Source organism: Gopherus evgoodei, chromosome 1, assembly GCF_007399415.2.
Source record: "Gopherus evgoodei ecotype Sinaloan lineage chromosome 1, rGopEvg1_v1.p, whole genome shotgun sequence".
Lineage (NCBI taxonomy): Eukaryota > Metazoa > Chordata > Testudines > Testudinidae > Gopherus > Gopherus evgoodei.
Window position 1 is genome coordinate 259,495,408 of NC_044322.1, and position 22,363 is coordinate 259,517,770.

Below are 22,363 nucleotides of genomic sequence, written 5' to 3' on the forward strand. Positions count from 1 at the left end.
TGGGCCTGCTGCGGGGACCCAGCGCGCACGCTGCGCCCAGCCCCTGGCCAGTCGCGTCTGGGCTGGCTGCCCAGCTGGTGCAATCCCGCGGGCGGCCCCGGAGTGGGGGCAGCAGACCCCAGCCCCCACCCATCCCGCTCGGGTCCCGCAGGAGAACGAACGGGGCTGGGCTGCCGATGCCTCCTCCACGGGATTGCACCCGCTGGGCAGCCAGCCCAGACGCGACTGGCCAGGGGCTGGGCGCAGCGTGCGCGCTGCTGGGTCCCCGCAGCAGGCCCGGGTTCGTGGGCGCCGGAGCCGCCGCCGCCGCCGAGCGCCACGTGCTTGGCCACTTCCTCCCCCTGCGGCAGTGACAGCTGCAGCAGCGCCTGCTCCCGAGTCCTGCTGGCCAGGTGGGGAGAACAGCCCCTCGCGGGCCAGGCCGGACTCACACTCACCCTGGCGTCTCCTGGGCGCGGCGTGCTTGGCAAGAGGCGGGGATTTGGGGAGGGAGCCAATGGGGGAAGAAGGGGGCGGAGTCGGGGCGGGGGAGGGCGCGAGCCCTTCCGGACTCCGGAGACTTTGCTTGTTTGTCCAGTGTCCGGACCTCGCGTTGGTCGGCGCGCGGGACGAACAAGGAACTATCGGAACATCTGGTCACCCTACTCTGCCCTGGGGTAGGAACTCACGATTGTGAGCCACTCCAGAGCGCACGTGTTTTATTATCAGTGCTTGTCAGTTAAAATTGAAAATCAGAAGCCCTAAACATGACCTAATACTTTTTTCCACTTCTGATTTCTCTTGCCCTTGGGCCCTACTCTGCTGTGCTCTAAAAAGGTTGCAACTGCATGTTTATCATATGCAGTAAGAGCGCTATGGACTAGGAAAGGTAGCTATGTGGCCACACAGACACAGACACACACTCACTCACTCACTGTTACTTACTTACTTTAGAAAAGCGTATAGATGACCAAACATTAGCCGGGTTTGGCTTTAATTTAACTTCACACCCTTCATCGCTGAATAACCATCAGGCCACACTCCCTCCCACCTCCACATCCAATGCAGGCCACTCCCTATAGGGAGGAGCATGCAACCCATAAACCAGGAAAACAAATTTATGGCTATTTTCTTGTAAAAAGTCACTTCTTCTTGATGTTCTGCTGCGGGGGGCAGTGACAGCTAACTGTGACTAGGTACACTGATGGGTAAACCTGAGGAACAGAGTCTCCCTTTGCTGTTACCATGAATAGCCAAGGCCGAGAGTAGTCAGACACATAACTAAACATTTCTATGAATAAGACTAACAACTCTAGGATGCAATTACAAGGGCTACCATTTCTCATGCTTTGTGCAGAAACTGATCAGCAGCTGGAGAACAAGAAGTATTTCCTGATGCCCCAATACTGTGTAGAAGCTTTCAGCACTGGTCACTACCTTAGTTGTCAGCTCTGCTGTATGTTCCTACATTTCCCCCTGCATGTGGCCTTCCCAGCAAGGGGAGGGGAAGCCACAACAAGCACCATGCTTGGACAAGAGCAAGTATCTTTAAAGCATCACACCCAGAATAATACAGGCTACTACTACATCCAAGTGTTTTTCTTTCTACTCCTGTGGTGGGGTGATGACTGTCACCTTTGTGAATGCCAGTCCACTACCTGGCATCATCAGGTGTCCATATGTGTCAACGCTGAGCTGCTGCTTCAGCAGCAGAGCGTTCCTAGCCCCGCGTTAGTTAGCCAGAAATGCAACTAATTGACATGCTCTCTTGTGACCACGAATGATGTGAGATTAAGACACTTCATTTGATAAGAATCCCTTTTACTGCAACTCTAAATGGTCTGATTTCCTATACGGTATGATAAGAACAATCCCCACTTGAGATACTGTGTTTCAAATTATAATATTACAGAACCAAGATTTAATTAAAATAGATAAAACTACTACTGCATTACATTCTGGGCACTTTGGGAAACGGTAACAAATTGCTTGGAACATTCATTGTACAATGCAAAACCCACAGAGATGAGGGATTATATAAATTCATGTCTTTACAGGATCAGCTGTTCATAGACACTGGCCTTTTCAAAAGAGCAACTGTCTTTTTTTTCTAGCAAGTTTTTAAAGCAGAGTAGTTGACCACTTGCACTTTCTGCTCTTCAAGCATTAGAACATATTCCCATAGATAAGGTTTGAAGGTCATGCCCTCAGATCTTTCAGGTAATGCCAGTTACTTAGAACTAGGTCATGGATCGAGATTCTTTCTAAGCAATCTAAGGGCCTTGGCTTCACTGCTAAAAAGGTGTAATTTTTTTACACCAGGTAACTAGCATGAGCCAAGACAAAAACACAGTGAAGACCAGGCATCTTAGTTTTACCACAAGACAAACTAAGCAATGGCAGCACTATATACCTGCCTTGGGCTGGTCTTGCAAGGTTTACCTCAGAAAAAGCAGGTCAGACTAGATGATCCTGATGGTCCTTTCTGACCTTTGAGTTTGAGTCTAAAGTGCCTTGTTGTCAGTGTGTTTTTAACCTCGCCATACCTCACTTGAGTTTTGTGAAACAGCTCTCTCAAACCATGACTAACAAATGTTTCCATGATGGCGTTTTAATTATGGTACCAACTTTTTTCTTTAAAACAAATAATCTCCTTTACTGTTTATAACTCAAACTCCTACAGCACGGGGGTAGCACATCAGACCCTGAGAGTGAAAAAACTGACTAGTCAATTTTGTTCAAAATCATTAAGAACACAGGAGAACTCTGCTCCTCACTGGGATCTCAGGGCACTATAGCGGTACAAATAGAAATGATATTGATAACAAATAATACAGTGAAAAGTATGTTTGTTTAATTTTTCAGATTATTTTAATAGCCAGAACTTTTGACTCACTTGTGTAGGTGGCACCAGGCCTCTGTGGTCACACTGGGAACCAAGGAATCACCACTCATGCCGGATGGCTCAGAAAAGTAACAATGTAGTGAATATTGTTGTTCCTTCAAAATAATCAGATTACTCACTCCTAATACAATGATGATGTAGTTAGAATAGTCAGTTACTTTAACAACTTTGATCTACGGGGGAAAGAATGGGGAAAAAAATCCCCAAACATTTCAATATAAAAATGGACTCACAGGCCTCTGAAACTATGTATAATGAGCCATCTGATCTCGTCAGTTCAGCATGTTATATCTTATAAAAATCCGCAGCTTTTCACAGGTGGATATTCGTTAGTTATTTTACTCAGATGTTCATAAGCCAACAGAATCTTTGTAAAATCATGTTTCATGTAAAGGTACTTACAATATCAACTACTCAAAAATGTGTCAGCCAAGAGGAAATTGATAAATGGTGCATTTCAAATTACATCCTTTGCCAGAGTGCTTACTCTTTCAAGAAAATAGTAACAAAACAAAATCCATTTTGTAACATTTACTCTGTGGAAGGCTTATGGGTAACATTCAGATAGTGTTAGGAAGGGTAGCGTTTAAGGACAAGTGAATGCTGTCGATATAGGAAGGTCAAACCAAGTCTCCATTGCCTGTTCCAAAAGTCAGAACAGCAGAGTCTTCTCTGCAGTCTCATCTCACTGCTATTCACACTGCTATTCAGCACAGGATCTGATTCTCATCCAGTGAAGTTAAGGGCAGGCTTGAGCCCCTGTTCCGCAGCCTTCACAAGCATTTCTGCTCCTTGCACACTAAGATCCATCTTTAATTTGCTGGTGCTTGAGGAAAACCATGCTCAGCTTGTACACAGGGTCAGACCTACACTAAATAGGATGCAATCTTCTTCCAGCAATAGAACACCTGGAGATCACCAACTCCTCGGAGTAAGAGATGCTTAGCAACTATTTAGAAAATATTTTTTGTTTCTTCAAAGCCTGAAAATAATACCCTCCCTGCCCCCATTTGACAATGACTGATCCCCTCCCCTGGGACTGAAATGACACTGAAACCGATCTGGTTCTTTAAAGCCCATTCCAACAATGGCTTTTAGGAGCTAGCCTACAGGGGGAGATCACACATGGTTTTGTTCCACAAAAGAGATTTTTTTTTTTCATTAAAACTCCTGACCACAGTGGTAAGATCTAAACATTTTCCAAAGATGTTTCTAACCCAGACGACTTACCCCCATTAGATTATAGCAGTCTTGGGAACCTAGCTGACTTGACAGTGCCACTTCAGTCAGGCTGAAGGAAAACCCAACGTCTTGTCAAACCCAACTAACAAAACATCAGATTGTATGAACGTGTAAAATTCTAAGAGGCCCGTAAGGCTGAAAGCAAAGTTCTCGCTAGGGGGTCAAAACCCACCCACCATTTCAAGCTGCAAAATGTCTCTGATGTTTGCAATTGCATTTCCATGGCTTTTCTGTCTATCCAGTTATATGACCTCTTCTCATTGCAGTTTGAATGCCTTTCAGCAAAGTGGGACTGATCAATAAGGAGGCCTGATTCCTAACAAGTCTTACCAAGCTCAGCGTCAATACTTGTTACTCAAACTTGGATACAAATTAAAGGGCTTTATTGTCACAGAACAGTTTTCTCTCATAGCAGGATGGGGGACCATGAAGCCATCTGGAAAGGTCTTTGGCACCTGGATGCTGCCTGCGTGGTGATGGCTGATACCCAGTTTAATGGGGAATAGCCCACTGCTTCTCCTCAGAGATGAGAGGTGAGGGCCTGTCCCCAGCTTCAGGCTGTTTCCCCATTGGCTGCCAAGGAGCACAGGCAGTCCTTGCCAAAGAGCCCAGCAATGCAAGACAAACGTCAGTAGCTGCTGCTACTCTAGGGGAGAAGCGGCGGTTCTGATGAGAAGTGGTTTAGCTGCCTCCAAGATGTCCAGTTCGGGGTCCAACGAACGGGCAAGCCCTTCCAAAACCATGATGGCAAAGACAACGGAGGCAAAGTTACTCTCCAGCTTCACCTGAAAGCACAAGTGGAGAGGTTGTAACGGACTTGGGTGTGTCTGTGCTTTCCAAGCCCCTTCAATTGAGGTTCCAGCTTGCAGTGGGTGGGGGCTGGGAGGGCATGTATGTGCCTAGACAGCTGGACTGCGACACAGGAGCTCACTCATTTCCCTTCAGTTTCAAAGCAGCCTTGCTGCAGTTCAGCAGGAGGGGAAGCTGATCATTTCACCGGAGACACTCTAAGTCAGTCCAGTAGACAGTGCTCTGCACTTCCATATAGGAGAAGACTTTTCCCTCCCTGGAGGAGCAGGAGGGAGCAGGGCTGCCCAGTGCCAACTCAGCTGTAGGAGCTTCCATGGACCAGGCAAGTACACACGCATGAAAAGGGGCAATGTGCCCCCTTCCCCTCTGCCATGGAGGGAGTCTGATGGAACAGAATGAGACCTCTATTCCACATCTGGACTGCCTGCAGCCTGGCCCCCAGCCATGCAAGAGAACTGCTCCACATCCTACTGCCTCACGCATCTGCTGAACGGGAGGCAGGATTTGCCCTTATTGGGGCTTGGTTACATTTAATGTTGTTGGGGATAGTTCAATGGGGTTTAACATCCAAAAAGCTGAAATAAAATAAAGTTTGAGGGGATACTGTCCAGGTTGAGCACCCCAGCATTTGACCTAGACACTGTTCTGATCTTTGTAAAGTCCATAAGGCAGATCCTTAGCTGATATAACTTGTCATAGCTCAGCTGAATTCAACTGAACAAAAGTGATTTTTTTTTCTGCTTTTAAAGTAAGTGCCAGCAGCTCCTGACTCCTGTGTAACCCCCTCAGAAACCAGCATGTGGAGCCCAGCGCTCCTGCACAACCCTACAATAATGAATCAATGCATGGAGGGAAAAAAGCAAATTGTTTTCATTTTACTTTTAACAATAAGGAAAAAATAAATGGAGACACTGACACTGTCTTTTTGTGGTCTGGTGTCAGTTCTGCAATGCAGGCTATTGAAGGCCAGATCCAAAGCTCCTTGAAATAGATGGAAAATACTTACTGGCCTCAAAGGCTTTAAGGTACTCTTTTCCAAACATCGCAGGCAATACAGCACGCACGATCCCCCAGCACATTTCAGACACTCTCCCTCACCTCACACCTTTGCAATCCCAATGGTTCCTCCCTGCCCATTATTCAGATGGCAAAGCCTGGCACAACTTTTAAGGAGAAAGAAATGAACACAGAGAACCTCACCTTGTGGGTGATCAGTAACTTAAAGACACTGGAGAGCAGATTTGCTACTTGAAGCTGGAATGTAAAGATACAAAGAAGAAGTTAACTCTGCTGATCAGGAGACCATGAAAACTACTGCGAGCAGGAATGGGAGGGATTTACCAGAGTAAGATATTGGCATATCGTATGATCAGTTTAATGTCTAAGAATATTAAGTTTCAGATTTTATTATTACAGATATTGCTCAAAGAACAATATTTGCTATGCTCCATTGACAGCCTTATCCATCAGGATGTTGGTAAATATTCAGAGGGCATCAGCTGAGACCCCACCAATATCTATGGATCTCTTAACCCGACAGCCCAGGAAGGAGGTAAGAGGGTTGAGGAGACACAACGATCAGCCCCTGCTTTGCTTGCAGCCTCACCGCTGGCGCACGACTATTGGTTTCAAAGGGAGTCCCAGCAGGATTTAGCCAGAGGATACAGGTTGCAACTCCTTGGATTAAAAAAAGTCAACAGTATTTTGAGTTAGAAGGAAATAAAAGAGGAGTTAGGGGCCTTGACAGAGTTTTTCTCCAGCTGTGAGACTAAAGAATCATAAAGAATTGGTAACACTGACAAGGGAGATGGCTGATGTGTAAGCGTCTGGTCTTTCAACCTGGGCCTGTTTAAAAGCACGAGTGTACTCAATAAGAGATAGTGTCCTGGGCTGGGTACCATATTTAGTCTGCTCACCTTTCCCAGTGCTACAGTGTTCATCCTGGCCTTGGTCACTAGCTCTGCCATTTCAACTTTGAATCTCTCTATGTCCTTGCACTGGTTAGCCCTGGCGTGATGAAGGATCAGTTCGGCCACTCTCTCCCCCTGTTAAACAAGTAGGAAGAGATGTGTCTTTAAGAATCCCGGACCATGATAACACCACCAGATCTGTAATGCAGCTGCACAATGCCCTCCCTCTCAGGCTTCCACTGGCACCTGTAGTGATTAAACTGCTTCCTAGAACAGGGTACACTGGCCCTTTTCCACCAGAGGGTCAGCCTACCCTCCTCAGGAGTTTGAGGGCAAATAGAGACTGACACTGAGAGAGAGGAAGTGGTTCTTGGCGGGGAGAGTCAGTATGTGGGAAAACCTAAAGCTCCTGTTCCTTTTAGGGCCTGGGAGTAGGAGCCTTGTAGTGTTGGGCCAGCCAGAACTCCCTGCTCTCTCAGCCAATCAGGACAAGTTCTGGGAAAGAGGGCTGCATATACTATGCCTCTTCCCTCATAATAGGGGGAACAGTGGTAAGAAAAGCACTGATAGCTAACTGCTCCCATGTCAGGGTGACTGAAACGAAACCCTCTGCCTCCAAAATCCCCACCCCCGCAGAGATGCCTGGCAAGAAAGGGACATTTTGGTGTGAAGAGTTTTTCAAGTTTTGTTTATTTGAGAGTCTTCCAAGCCAGTGTGGGTGGAAGTAATTTAAAGGGCCAGCTGAGAGAAGCTGGTTCAGGGCTGCAGCCAATTGCACATACCCTGAGGGCTGGCTGACCCATGGAAATAGTGACAGGACCTCGTGTAAAAGCCATTCTTCTGTAGGCCACTAGTTCAAAGCCAGCTTGTGTCTCTAGTGACTGGAAGTAGTTTCACTTCAGCAGCTGAGTGAAGTGAGTTTGGTCTCAGCAGAGTTCCTGACAGACAACAATTTACTGCTGCTGGCACTAACTGCCATACATGCTGGCAGTCTCAGATGAGAGGCCAAAGACTGAATGGGCGTGAAGATATAATACATCCTCTTGCAGTAAAGTGAACCCTCCAGCTCAAGAATGAGATGCAGCAATAGAGTTGTGGAAATGCTGACGTGTGGGCTGTACCTGTGCTGTGGATAAACAGAAGGCTTCAGGGCTCGATTGGGGAAGGGACCGTCTTTTTGTTCTATGGTTGTACAGCATAGCACAATGGGGGCCTGGCCCAGGACTGGGGCTTCTAGGTGTTATGATAATACAAATAACAAATCATTATTATTATCCAGTTCACTAGAGGCACAACGCAGCTGGAGATAGCCAGTGGAGAATTCCCACTGAATGGAAGAATTCTCAGCTGGGTGAAACCTGGCAGAGGTGGCTCTTCTGCCTTCTGTGCCTGTTGCTCTCCCCAGTCCCTGGTACAAGGAGAAGAAAGGGGTGTGTTGTGGGCATTGCGGAAGCAGGGCATGGGAGGACGAGGAGGGGAGCAGCATGGCAGAGCAGAGCTCCACTACACAGGCTCTGCCAATCTGGCTTAAATCCTGAGGGACCTTACGCTCGCTGTGTGAGCTGAGGTTGCCTGCATGGAGCCCTAACTTGCCGTGGGGTTGAGCAACCCTGAATTGGAGAGCTGCAACTGCCCTCTGACTCCTGCATCAAGCCCGGCACTCTCCTGGGCTAACTGAACTCGTTCAGAATGAGAACCCAGAGAACCCACTTTCTTTTGTGTGTGATACAGTTATCAAGGCAGCTGAGAGTGTCTGAGAGGCAGCAACCTTCCTTCCCCCTTTTAGAAACCCAAAATGGCACGCGTGTGGGGAATGGCTGTATAACGTACTGCTGACAACTGAGATGACTGAAGAACTCCAGATGTCTCCCTTCCCCCAACTCCAGAGCCGGCAGCACCCATCCGGAGCAGGCCTCACCTGTCCCTGTACCACAGCCGTGAAGACTGACTTGAAGTTCTGAAGGTCAGCTCCCTGCAGCTCTGCCACAATCCCTGCATCCAGCAGCATCAGACGGAGCGGGCAGGGGGACGGCCACACTTCCACGATCAATGTGTCACACATGTCCACAATGGAGGTTTGATCCTTGCAGCCAATGCTGAAATGGGCAGTGCCCTGGACCAAGATGTTCCCAGGGTGCAGGTCAGCATGGACAAAATTATCAACAAACACCTGGAGGGGGTGATATTTATAATATGAAAAGGACAAAGGTAACTGGAGTAAAATCTTCCATGGTGTGAGACCTGGGTCCAAAACCTGACTAGACGGTAAATGGCATTAGTGGGGTGGTTTCAGTCCTGCCCCCCGTGATCTCCTTGCCACATCACAAAACCAATACACACTGATACAATTAGTAGTTCTGCTCAGGAGTGGCCCAATGCTGAAACAGCAGGAGATGCTGAAACAGCAGGAGATGCGGTAGGTGAAAATCAGGGTGCACCGGCAAAGCTGCATGTAGTGAAAACGAAGATTTGCTATGAGTCCAAGATGGTCCTGGACAGACCAGGAAAGCATTAGTCTCTGAAAATAAGCTATAACTGGACAGAACTCAGGCTTTTCATTGCCAGTACCCATTCAGCATCCACTCTGGCCATGACTGAGTAACTGAATAGTTAGTTATAGGTTGCAAAACCCATGCTGGGCTAACCGCCTTGCAATTCAATAGAAAAATGAGATGGGAAAGTTGCATTGCTTGCAAGAATTGGCCAGATTTATTTTCTTTGTTCCATGCTTAGTATTATATTTCACCTACCTGTAAACTGGTAGCAGCAGATGCTTTAACAAATGGAACTAGAAAGTTAGCTGGTTTCCCTAGGGCTTTTATAAGTCCTGTAGCCTCCATCAAGATGCCACTTAAAACTTTGTGCTTTACATCTCCAAAGCAATGTGTAAATATTAATTAAATGCAGCTCTATGGCTCCCCAGAGCAATACACTTCTCTGTGTGTATATATACATATGTATTAGGCTAACTGGATTATTTTAACAATGGGATGGCACCCTCCTCCTCAGTTCAACTCTAACAACACAGCCCAGACTCTTACCATCTTTAGGAGCATGTCTATGCCCATCTTGGCCAGTCTCTTCTTGAGCTCTGAGGAAATGTCCACGTGCAGATACTGGGATATGGGCTGACTCTCCTTAACAAAGACAGAATGGGAGTCAAAGAGATCCTATAGATCCCTATAGGGATCTTCTCCACCACTTGCATTCCAGGGTCATGGTCTCTCCTGTCCTTGGCAGAGCAACGAAGATGCCGCAGAGGGGGCTAGGTTAATACAGGCTGAATTTACTGTGGCTGATGAAGCCAGAGAAGCAAAGGTTTGGGACTGGGAGGTGACTGGCTAAGTGGGTATGAAACAGTCCATGAGGGATTTTGGGGACAAGAAATACTAAAGAAAATATATAGCTAGAATTGACACACACAGTGGGGCTGAAAGAACAGCTTTGGGAGCTGATTCAAAGCTGGTCCACAATGAAGATGAACCAACAAACCCAACTATATCCCTTTATATGGACCAGCTCAGGTTAGATTCCTGAACTATACACCCAATCCTAACACAGAGAAGGAGAACTAGAGTGTGTTTTATGGGTAGAAAACACAAACAGAAACAAGATTGCTAGAGAACAGTTCTGGTTTTGGCACCCAGAAAACCAGTTGAGTTTCCTACACTGAGCTGAGACTACATTTCTCACCCTTATTCCAGGGAATGCAACCTTGAAAAGAAAAGCAAGAAATGACCGAGAGAAAGAAGGGCCTAGACACATTTAAGCCAATAGCAGAGAGACGCACCCTCCTACCACTCATCTTTCCCTCCCTAGGCCACCTCTAGAAAAGGGCTTTGTGTTGAGGTTAAGATCAACCATTGAGTGTAAACCTCCAGCACCACCACCCTTCTCGTGGCCGTTGTAGCTCTTACCTCAAACGTTTCCACCAGGATGTTTCTTGTTACAAAGGGGCGAAGTGGAGTTGGGAATTTCACAAAATCTACATCCAGGAAATTTTTCTGGAAGCGCTCCAAGTTTCTGGCTTCATAGCGTAGGTCAAGCTAAAGAAGGATGGAGAGAAAAGGGAGACTGCGTTGTGCAGGGGGTGCAGAACTAGGAGGACAGGAAGCCTGGAGGGTCCTGCCTGAGTTACCATCACACTGCCTGACACTTGACCCCAATGGAGCTCAGCCAATTCCACCAGAAAACTGGTTAAAAAGCAAGAACCTCAATGAAAAGAAATAGATGGTGCTCCTTAGCTAAACTCTCCTGTGGGAATATTACAGAATGAAGCACCCCATCTTAGAACTACCTCAATTAGAAAGAAAAGTGACAAATATTACTATTTATTATTTGTATTACAGTAGTGCCTCAAAGTCACAACTAAGATCGGGACCCATTGCACTAGATGCTGTACATACACATAAGTGATATTCCTTGCCCAAAAAGAGTTTACAGTCTAACTAGACATGCCAAAGGGTGGGAGAAAGGAAGTGTTATCCTCATGTTACAGACAGGAGAACTCAGACAGGAAGAAAGTGCCTTACCTAAGGTCACCCAGGCAGTCTGTAGCAGAATCAAGAACTGAATTAAGATTCCAGAGTTCCAATCCAGTGCCTTAAGCACAAGACCATGCTTCCTCTCTAAGTCACACTCCTTCATACCCCCAATATATATTTCTTAGCTCTCAGCTGCAGTTCGAGGATTGAAGCAGGAGAGTGACATCCCCTCCATACTTTGGAAATGATGACTATCCTGTGAGTATAATTATCCCCCTAAAAAGAAATGAAAGGAAGCTGTCCTGAAAGATACTGTCCTGACTCTTTTCACAGTTTGTACCCTAGGCAAAAGACCTGGCTGCCTGACTGATGAGGCACTAAACACCCCGGGCTGAAGACATCCCTGGTGTAATTACTGATGTCACTACTGTGCACCAGAATGCAGTGATGCTGCACAAAATGCAGTCTCTTTGCAATTGCTGGTAGTAATGGGTAGGTGGATGTATGACAATGAGAGGAAGCAATAGTGCTTCGGTATATGCAGAGCATGGAATTGTGCCCACCTGTTGAGTCATGAGCTTCTCAAATTCCTCCACTATTTCAGTCAGACTGAGCCACTGGAGCCCCGGGAAAAGCCCAATGATCTTGCTGCTCATCTTCATCAGAAGCAGATCTATCTGGACCTGGTGGACTAGTCCAGGATGCAGGACCTGAGCGAGAAACAACTGTAGGCAGATCATCTCCCATGGGCATATTACTGATACTGTAGGGAAGCCAGTTCATTCAGTTTAGTAAGCTAAGATGATAGCTCCGGAATATTCACATGCTAGGCTATAATGGAAATACCCTTTAGATTAAAAAGGGGCTGCTATTAGCTCGGTCAACAATGCACATTTCCCATGCAGGGCCGGCTTTAGGAAGTGCAGGGCCTAATTCAAACATTTTCGGCGGGGCCCTGGTAGGGATGACTTAAAAAAAAAAAAGTGGAAAAAAAAGCCTTTCATTTCTTTCATGTATTATTTACTTTCCATAACTATATAAATAATAAAATTATAAATTATGTACATTGCATCATATATGCTGTTGATTGGTTATTAATGACTGCTGTTTCACATGTGTGGGTCCCAGCTGCTCCCTGCCCACCTCATTGAAGCAGGTGTGCAGGGTTACTGTCCTGGAACTGCAGGGCAGCAGTGGACATGGGGCTGGCTGGAGGCAAGGCAAGGGGTGGCTGGTTGGAGATAGGGGGTGTGTGGGGCGGGCTGGCTTCAGGCAGGGCCGCGGGGGGATGCAGCAGGGGTTGGCAGGGCTGGAGACAGAGGCAGAGACTGGCTGGCTTCAGGCAGGGGGGGTGCAGCAGGGGTTGGCTGGAGACAGGGCAGGGTGTGCAAGGCTGGTGCGGGCAGCAGTGTGTGTGGGGCTGGCTGGCTTTGGGCAGGGTCATGGGTGTGTGGCAGGGGTTGACTGGAGACATGGCAGGGGGTTTGACAGGGACTGGCTGTGAGCACGGGGTGCAGAGCTGGCTGCAGGCAGGGGGAGCGGGGCTGGTGTGGGCAAGGCAGAGGGTGCAGCAGAGGCAGCTGGAACCCCAGCCCTTTAAATAGCCCCCAAGCTCCCTGCTACCCCAGGGCTTTGGGGGCTATTTAAAGGGCCCGGGGCTCCCCAGCTTCTACCCTGCCCTGGACCTTTTAAATAGCCGCGGGAGCCATGGGGAATGCATGGGGGTGGCGGGGCTCTGGCGGCTATTTAAAGGACCAGGGTGGCAGAGGCAGGCAGCTGGAGCCCTGACCCTTTAAATAGCCCCCGGAGCCCCTCACTACCCCAGGGCTCTGGAGGCTATTTAAAGGCCTGGAGCTCCAGCCGGGAGAGCAGGGCCTCGGGGCTTGCCGCGCTCGGGCCGGGACTCCAGCCGGGGCCGCGGGGCTTGCCGTGCTCCCGCCTGCGCTTCGCTCAAGGGAGTGGGACCACGGAAGACCCCTGAGCAGATCGCAGCCAGGGACTCAGGGTAAGTTTAAAAAAAAAAAATGTCTAAGGCGCGGGGCCCTCTTAGGCGCAGGGCCCAATTCCTGGGAATCGGGCGAATCGGCCTAAAACCGGCCCTGTTCCCATGGATCCATGGTTCAAAATGTGACTAAGGGAAGTCTTTATAATACTCTTTAAACTACTCAGATTTATTCAGTTTAGAGTCTGCAATGCCACCAAAACTAATTTACAACTGCTTTTCCCATCCTCCCTTCATCTGCAGCATACTATCTATTGATGTTCAGGGGGCCTGAACAGAGTATTTATTTCATGGTTAAAAAGATGCAGAGAAGGGCTGGACAATTTACTTAAGACCAAAAGTGAGGTCTAGCTCAATACAGTTTTAAAATAAATTGGGCCTTAGTGGTCATGTCTAGTGCCCACATGGCAGTCAACATGGCATGACTGGAGTGTCTGTATTTTGGAGAGTCCCGGACATGCAACTGCAAGGGCTGTTGAGGATCAAGTTTGAGGAGCATTAGTAGCATTTTGTGGCAAGCAGTACCACAGGCTGGAACTGAAGAGTACTGGGAAAACTGCCTGGGCAGAAAGGTTAAGCAGCACCTCTCCTGCACTGCATTTAGCCCTAGCCACATCTATTAATTTTTCATGAGAACTAAACTCTCCACCAGATTCAGCACTCTCTAATTCCAGTCATCCACCTACAATATATCTTACTTACTTTAATGGCTACTGGAATAAGATGGTCCATCGCATCTAAACTGTCAATAGATGATATGTTTGCAGTTAGCTGAGATCCAGACATTCGCCCCTCAGAGGTAGCATTTCTATTAATACCTTCATCGAAATGTTCTTCCTTAAGTGAGTGGTCTGCACTACCGTCTTCCAAACTCTCTCCAGCCTTCCCTTTCCAGGGCCACCTGAAGAAGCCCCTAAGACCAGACACCTCCCAGGCTTCAAAAGCAGATTCTGTTTCAGAGTTCTTCACTAGTTCCTCAAACTGGGGGTCATCAATGGTAGTGGCATCAGCATAAGCTTCATACACCTGGGCAACACAGCCCGAGCCAATGGGTTCCTTGCTTTTAAACTTGAGGACTCTCTTCCAGTCTTCCCCAAATGCTCTCCTGAGGAAGTGTTTGGTGTAAACCCAGGGATGAGGTGTCACCTTCACATGAAGCTTTGAAAACTTGATGCAGAACTCTTCAGAGAAGAGATCTCTCCTGGTGCATGCCCACTGGCCCAGCTTGATATAAGTGGGACCTGAGGACTCTGTGGCCTTCAGCAGAAGATGGAGCCACAGGGCTGCAAAACCTGAAGACAGGTAGGTCACAGGATAAAGCAGAAGCAAAGGGCCAAACTTCAACAAGAGAACACAAGCCCGGAGTCCCAAGCGAAGGGCAATGCCAAGATGCCAGAAAAATCCAGCTGAAGGTTGTTTGTCTTTGGTGGGTTCAGGGAATAAGGATGCACATTGGTTTGATACTTCCTGGCATCTCACAACAGACACTTTCGTGATCCCCCAGCACACTAAGGTGGTCTGAGCTAAGGCTTGCATTTTGATCAAGCTGTGTTTATCACTAGATGGGGAGTTGCCAGATTTCTTACACCATCTTATCCAAGCCAGGTTTTTCCTTACACTGAGGGGCCTTAAACTGAAAAGGTAAATCCTAGCAGTGCAGCCCCAGGCAATCATAATCCTGGAGGTCAGCAATGACAGAGAAAGTTGTATATCTATTGGTGGGCAGTGCAGCCTAGATAAAGAATAACAGCAAGCAAATCAAACGTTTGTCATTTGCTGTTTTGCTTCAATGTTGGTAAAAACTGGAGCATAAAAAACCCAAGATGATGCTCAAAAACTGGATTTACAAGGTTCGGTTTTGTTAGTTACACCAAAGTGCAAAAAGAAAAAAACAACATTGGCGAGTCTGTGCCTGTCAGCTCCAGAATCTGCTGTGATGAGATCAAAGGCTGGGGTTTGGGCTGACTTTCTCCCCTCCATGCGTAAGTAGAGACCCTCCCACGAAAATCAGGCCAAGAGTCTCTGTTCTTACGTCAAACCACAACCTCCTCCAGGCAAGGGCTGGCAGCCGAGGCAGAGGGCCACAGACAGGCTCTGCTAGAGGCACGCCTCTGCATTGCTTTCACAGCCAAACCGCTCGCCGCTTCACCTTCCCCATCTCGCTCGTTTCCCTGCCGCCACGGAGGCAGTTTCATTCATACTCAGCTTCCCTCCGGGAGCAGAAGGCGGAGCTGGGTGGCGGCGATCCCCAGGCGTGTGGGGCTGGTGGAAGCGGCAGAGCCCCCGCTGCGGGCCGATCTGCTACAGTCTCACGCCGCAGAACGCGGGGGGAAGCGAACGTGATACACAACGTTCCAAGCCCACGGACTTCCGTGGACAACGAGCGCCCCGCCCCTTAAAGAGACAGCGGCTGGTGCTGGGCGCTGCTGTGCAAAGCACCGGGGAAGCCCGTCCCTGCTGTACGTTGTGGGGCTTGCAGAGAGCGCGGTTTCCTGGGCGACTCGCAGACACCAAGCACGCAGCGCTGGTGCTTCGCGAGGTTATTTTTGTAACAGCCTTCCCGCTGACCCCGTTATCCTTTCGCCAGCCGGTTAGATCCCTCCTTTGCTGGGGTAAATGCTGTCCATTCAGGACAGTTATTAATTTAGGACATAGGTTGGGCCGTACATTTGTATTTCCCGCCCTGCTATTAATTGTATTCTTGTTTATTGTTGGGTTTAAATATTTGTTTCAAGTTGTCGTTACAAGCTTTTATGGTCTTACATTATCGCTATATCTTGGTCCTAACCAGGGCCGGCTCTAGCCATTTCGCTGCCCCAAGCACGGCGGCACGCCGCAGGCGGGGCGCTCTGCCGATCGCCGGTCCCGCGGCTCCGGTGGACCTCCCGCAGGCTTCCCCGCGGATGCTCCACCGGAGCAGCGGACCCTCCGCAGGGTCCACCGGAGCCGCCTGCCGCCCTCCTGGCAAGCGAAAGAGCGCCCCCCGCGGCGTGCCGCCCCAAGCACGCGCTTGGCGCGCTGGGGCGTGGAGCCGGCCCTGGTCCTAACTTTCCTGGCCAGGTCTCACTTAACCTATGTAGTGTACAATGGAGTCAATCCCTGACGTTATTCAAATGATGCTTTTGTTCTGATCGGTCGCTGTTTGGAGAGTCCGCTAAAAGGTGTTCTACTTCCTGGTAAATTACATTTCCCATCCCTAGTTAATTTCGGCAGGTAGAGCCGCTGGCAGGGCGGGAATTAGTCCCTTTCCATGCTCAGATAGTTTGGGATAGAGGCATCTCATCGGTCAGAGTAAGGCTGTTTTGCGGGCAAAAACTCTTAAGGCTTTTCCCAGCCTCTCCTAGCAGCAGAAAATAATATTTTAAGTTGATTTTGAGTCTGTTTTAAGATTTTGGGTTTAATTTTCTGCGCTGTGACTTCTGTGTGAGACATTTTATTTTGTTCTTTAATTGTTTTAACTTAGGGATATTTCTCTTCTTTGTTTTCATCTTGTTACTAGAGGGAGAATATGTAAAAGCACAGTAGCTCCTTTTCCTGGGGGAAACTACATTTGAATGGGGCAAATGACAGATTTTGTAGTTCATTGGCCATTTTGGAAATTCAGGGAAAAGTTTTATTTGAGGTTAGAATTGAAAACAAAAAATTTCTAAATCTTTTTATCAATTGAAAAGGGAAAAATCATTTTGGGTTGAAGAAAATATTTTGTTCAGACAAAATCAAAATGTTTTGTTTTGATCTTAACCATTTTAAACCTTTTTTTATTAAAAAAAAACAAAACTGAAGGAAATTTTGAAATAATTTCAAACCAAACATTGAAATGTTTCCTTTTTAAAAAATCTCAAAACAAAATTTCCATTTTTTTCTGATTTTTTTTCTCAACAAACAATTCAGCAAAATCAGCTTGAATTAGCAAAATATCTTGGGTGTTGTCAAATGTGCATTTCTCACTGAAAAAAAGTTTCAGCTAAAAAGTTTCACCTACCTCTACTCTACATTAATTTATTCTTTGCTGTGCCCAAGTATAAAAGAGCTGGTTGATCAAGGTTTATGTCAAGGAAAGGAACAGTCTTTTTGATCAACAAAACAGGAATTGATAACATTCCTCTTGCTTTATAATATATAAGGATATGGTGAGAGATCTTGTACATAAAATTCTGAATTGTTACTGGCAATAGGTGGAAGACATGACTGTGGTGTTTATTCCTTTTATAGCTCTGATCGTAACAGCTCAAGGCTTTTCATATGGGTAAAAAAGCTAAAATCATCTAACGTTTATTTCAAGAAAAAGTCACCACACTCATAAAGAAGCTGAAATAGCACACAGTTGGAATCTCTAATCTAATGTAGATTGGAGTATTTACAGACACACTGTGATTATTAATTCATTAATTAATTATGTTCCAAAAATACTGAAAGAGAGGGAGATAACTGGAAATGCCTGGGAGGTATGGATGGACGTGAAGGTTAGTTGATCTAAGTGACAAGACAGGTTTTATCCATGTGTGTGTTGGTGGTGGATGGGGAGTGCATGTAACAAGTGCAGGAGCATTTGTTGTGTTTCAGTTAAGCAGGCGGTAGCTCAGATAAAACCAGGACAGGGACTCATAGACTTTAAGATCAGAAGGGACCATTATGATCATCTAGTCTGATCTCCTGCACATTGCAGGCCACAGAACCTCACCCACCCACTTCTGTAATAGACCCAAAACCTCTGAGTTACTAAAGTCTGCAAATCATGATTTAAAGATTTCACGTTACAGAGAATCCACCAATCTGTTTGCTCTCAGGACCAAATGATTCCACATTTTAGTGTAAATGCCTCTGGTTTAATGTAGGAAAGAGAGTCTAGGCTTGTGTTTAAATAAATATAGGAAAAGGTCCAGGCATTGAAAGGACAATGTGTCCTTTTTCAACGGTTACAGAACTGTGTATTAAATATTGGAGAGCTGGGCTATACTGAGCCTTTGGGGGAATTGTCCGGGAAAATGCTTTGGATCTCAGCTACTCTCATACAATCAAAAAAAACTGTGTATTGACTTAGCTCTCCCAGCCCAACAATATTACAGCCCTGCAAAGAGTTCCTGTCTGCTCACTGTGGTCTGGAACCAAACCCCTTCAAACTGAATGCCCTTCTCTCCCATCCCCACTTGGAGGGAGTTGGGAATCTGGTCTGGGTTTGAACTGGGTGGTCTCCGGGCCCATTTCTGATCATTTGTTTGCTTTTAATGTCTTGCCCCTGACACTTCATTAAGCACAGGGAGCAGGACTGGGGTTTCTCTGCCTTACCAAAGGGAAGGGAAGGCCAACATTTTCAAACTTGAGTGCCTGAAGTTAGGTACCTACATCCATACTGAGGGACCTAAATAAAGTGTCTCCGTTTTTAGAGGTGCTGGCCCCCAGCCCAAAACCATCCACCGATATCAGTGAGTGCTGCAGGTGCTCGGCACACTTAAAATTGCAAACCCATGAGCTGTGGGCGGCAGACACACTACCAAATAAATCACACATGGAACTGCAGAGGCTGGAGGAGAAACCCTCCTCCCTCAGCTCCAAAACTCCAGAGCTTTAGCCAGCAGGTCTTTTGTTCTGTGGCCCAGCCACCATCTAGTGACTGCTTTCTCCCTCCCTTGCATTAGAATTTCAGTGAACCTTACAAATGTTAATTAACCCTCACTAGATCTGGGCAAATGATTTTCAGCAAATAGTAAATTAGTTGAAAAATGCATTTTTTTAGAGCACTGGAACTATTTGCAAATTCAGGTTGAATTTGGGGAATAGTTGTGGGTGAAAAAAATTAGGAAATGTCAAAAGGTTTTGATGTTTTTGAAAGGAATCATTTCCACATTTTGTTTCACATTGACAGTTCATTTAGAGAAGGTCATTTGAAACATTTTGTTCAACCCCTCCCCCCCAACTATTTTTATTTCTGTGCTGAAAAACTGGGGGAAAATCAGTCCATTTGAAATGGACCCATTTCTAAATTTTATTTTCAGTTCCCCTTTAAACCAAAAATCAATTATTCACTCAGCTCTAATCCTCCCTTGGCCCCTCCTGTGAGGGAGGGAAGTATTATTGTCTCCATTTTACAGATGTAGACCTGAGGCACAGAGAGAGTAAGACCAGAATTTTCAAAAGGGCTCAGCACCTGTCAGGCTGCTGATTTCTCTGACTATTGGCAAGAAACACTAGAAGCCCCAGAAACACCACAGCCAGTGAGGCAGCAGTTCTTCCTGCTGCTTCCACTTCAGATTCTCCTGCCTGAGTCCTCCTGTATGGGCCAGAGTGAGGGACTGGCTCTGGGAAGTGAGCTCCCCCAACTTAGGGAGAGGAGTGGGAGCTCTCCCTGTGCTTTCAGCAGAGCTCAGAACTGTGCTTCCCAGTGCTCCTTCTTACCTTGGCCCCTACACTTGACTCTCTGGAAAGTCCAGTACAGTGGGATTTCAATGGAGCACTGCCATCAGGGAGTTGGGGGAAGACTTTCCAAGGGGCTGAGACAGTGTGGGGGCAAAGGTCTTGGCTTCCCATGGATTCTTTAGGTTAGAGGATTGGTCCTATGCCCTTTTTAATAGATACACAGATTCCAAGGCCAGAAAGAGCCATTGTGGTCATCTAGTCCGACCTCCTGTATAACAGACCATAGCACTTCCCCAAAATAATTCCTAGAGAAGATATTTTAGAAAAACAGCCAATCTTGATTTTAAAATGGTCAGCGATGGCGAATCCACCGCAACCCTGGGTAAATTGTTCCAATGGAGAATTACTCTCTGTGTTAAAAGTCGACACCTTCCTTCCAGTCTGAATTTGTCTAACTTCAACTTCCAGCCATTGGACCATGTTACACCATTTTTTGCTGGAGTTAAACTTCTCTCCACCCACTCCCTTGACATGACAAAGTGAAAGGACCTCTGAGAGGAGATCCTTATGGGAAGTCCTTTCCTCCTCCCCTCCCACCAAATGACTGTGGAGTGGACAGAAACTTGGTGAGGTATTATCCAAAGGAATGAAAGACGGTACAAAGAGCTGAGCACTGCTGTCATTAAATGACTCAATGTCCCTCAGCCCCCCCAGGTGGGCTAGTGGCACCCCAGAGCTGGTTACAAAAGGTCAACAAAAGATTAAACATTGTAGGAAATTATTTTTCCATTTTCTGACGACTATGGAGCCCAGCTATGTTACAGCACAGAGCATGGGAGCTGACAACCACAGGTCAGCTCCTCTGTGGGATGCTGCATCCAGCCACCTTCAGAGAGTATTTCATTGCTAGGTGTGATCTTCTGGAGATAGGGGAGAGCAAAGGGTCTCCAAAGAGACCCTCTGAGAGGGTGTGGGGAGGGAAAGACAACCTTTGCTTTACATATTCCAATTTAGAGACCCCTTTAAGTTATAGGAATTCTTCTCTCCTTCCATTGTTCTCCTTTATTCTCCAGTAGTCCCAGCCTCCTAGTTTATGATACATTTACTGACCCCTCTTAGCACCAGATTTGGGATGGTCGGAGGAAGTCGCTCAAGAGCACCTTCCTCAGGGAAGACTGATCTGTGTCAGCAGGGCTGGTGCAACCATTTAGGAGACCTAGGCGGTCGCCTAGGGCGCTGGCATTTGGGGGACGCCATTTTCTTCAGCAGCGACCGTGGTGGCTGGATCTTCAGCTGCCCCAGTCGCCGCCGGCATTTAGGCAGAGGGAGCTGGGGCAGGGAAGCATGGGGAGGGCCACCTGCAGCAAGTAAGGCGAGGGGGCGGCACGCAGGGGAACTCCCCACCCCAGCTCACCCCTGCCCCGCCTCCTGCCCAAGCACGCTGTGGCCGTTTCATTTCTCCTGCCTCCCAGGCTTGAGGCGCCAATAAGCTTAGGCACCACAAGCCTGGGAGGCGGGAGAAGTGAAGCTGCCACAGCGTGCTTGGGGTGCTCATGCATGGAGCAGGGATGAGCTGGGGTGGGGGGAGGGGTGCCTCAGGGTGGAGAGCGGGAGCTGCCGCGGGGGGGAGGGGTGCTTCAGGGTGGGGGTGCAAGGGAGCACAAGGTGGAAGTTTCGCCTAGGGCACGAAACATCCTTGCACCGACCCTGTGTGTCAGTGCTGCAATGGGCGTTCTTCCCTCCTCAGGGTCCAGAGGTTTCTGCCTCTTCTGTTGTAGTTGTGCATTATCACAGCTAGATGGCACTCTCCGCATTTCTGATGTTCAGCCTCTAAGAGCTCCTTAGGGTTGCCAGTTGGCCCTCCAGGGAAAGATGCAGGGATTCAATGTGGAAAGTTTCGTTGGTTCATTTATTAACATTTTCCAGTGACCAACCTTGTATTTGGCCACGTACAAATCATTAAGTTCCTACTACAAGCCAGAGGCAGGGGGTACTGCAGTATGGGCTAATAAGTAGAGCCCAGGGCTGGCAGGGACAGTCAGGAAAGCTGAGTTCTCCTGGCTCTGCCACAGATTTGCAGCCTGGCTTTGGACAAGTCACTTGAAATCCAGGCTCTAGTGAAGCCAATGGCAAAGCTCCATCTGACTTAGGGCCAGAATTTCACCTTCTGTGTTTGTTCCCTATCTCTAAAGTGGAGGGAAAATAATACTTATCTCATAGGAATGTTTTGGAAACTAGTTAAGGGCCTGATTTTACAAACGTGTATGTGAGTAACTAGTGTATCGGAGTAGGGTGCATCCCTTTAAATAATTTTTGAGCCTTTTATTGGCACTCACTGTGTGTGTTATATTTTAGACGCTGCCAGGTTTTTTTAGCAAAACTAATCAGCTGCTTAGTAAACATGGTTATCTGGGAGTTAACTGTGCCTGTATGTTTTCTCCATATTGTTTTTGTTGTGCTGAGGGCAAAGGGCAAAACTGTAACTCTATTCACATGCATAGTTCCATGGAACTCATAAAGTTACATGTGTAAATGTTGGCAGGACAGAGACCTAAGTTTGTAATGTGCTTTGAGATCCTCAGACTTATAGCCAGTTAGTTCATTTTATCATCTATTTATCATTATATTATGTGATGTTATGGTCAATGTAAATGCTATTTCATATATAATCAATGTA

The 22,363-nt window shown here is 47.2% G+C and overlaps 1 protein-coding gene across 2 annotated transcripts; it reads right to left on the reverse strand.

Moving 5' to 3' along the window:
* Positions 1-2,831: 2,831 nt before the first annotated feature.
* ADCK2 (aarF domain containing kinase 2) lies at positions 2,832-15,672 on the reverse strand. 2 transcript variants are annotated; one of them, XM_030544018.1, is made up of 8 exons: positions 14,035-15,672; positions 11,894-12,040; positions 10,764-10,892; positions 9,888-9,983; positions 8,765-9,016; positions 6,853-6,981; positions 6,137-6,190; positions 2,832-4,911 (listed from the first exon to the last, which is right to left on the reverse strand). In XM_030544018.1, exons 1-8 carry the CDS (start codon positions 15,004-15,006, stop codon positions 4,768-4,770), a joined length of 1,923 nt encoding a protein of 640 aa, XP_030399878.1. In that variant the 5' UTR covers positions 15,007-15,672; the 3' UTR covers positions 2,832-4,767. The 2 variants fall into 2 exon arrangements, with proteins under 2 accessions (XP_030399878.1, XP_030399884.1); XM_030544024.1 differs by lacking the exon at positions 9,888-9,983.
* Between the last annotated feature and the right edge of the window lie 6,691 nt (positions 15,673-22,363).

Excerpts from the sequence above, each read along its gene's own strand:
- ADCK2 (XM_030544018.1), bottom strand. The coding sequence starts at position 15,006 with ATGATTGCCTGGGGCTGCACTGCTAGGATTTACCTTTTCAGTTTAAGG. Across the intron at positions 9,984-10,763 it reads TCCTGGTGGAAACGTTTGAG|GAGAGTCAGCCCATATCCCA; the intron begins GTAAGAGCTACA and ends GTCTTTGTTAAG. Across the intron at positions 6,191-6,852 it reads ACACTGTAGCACTGGGAAAG|CTTCAAGTAGCAAATCTGCT; the intron begins GTGAGCAGACTA and ends TTTACATTCCAG.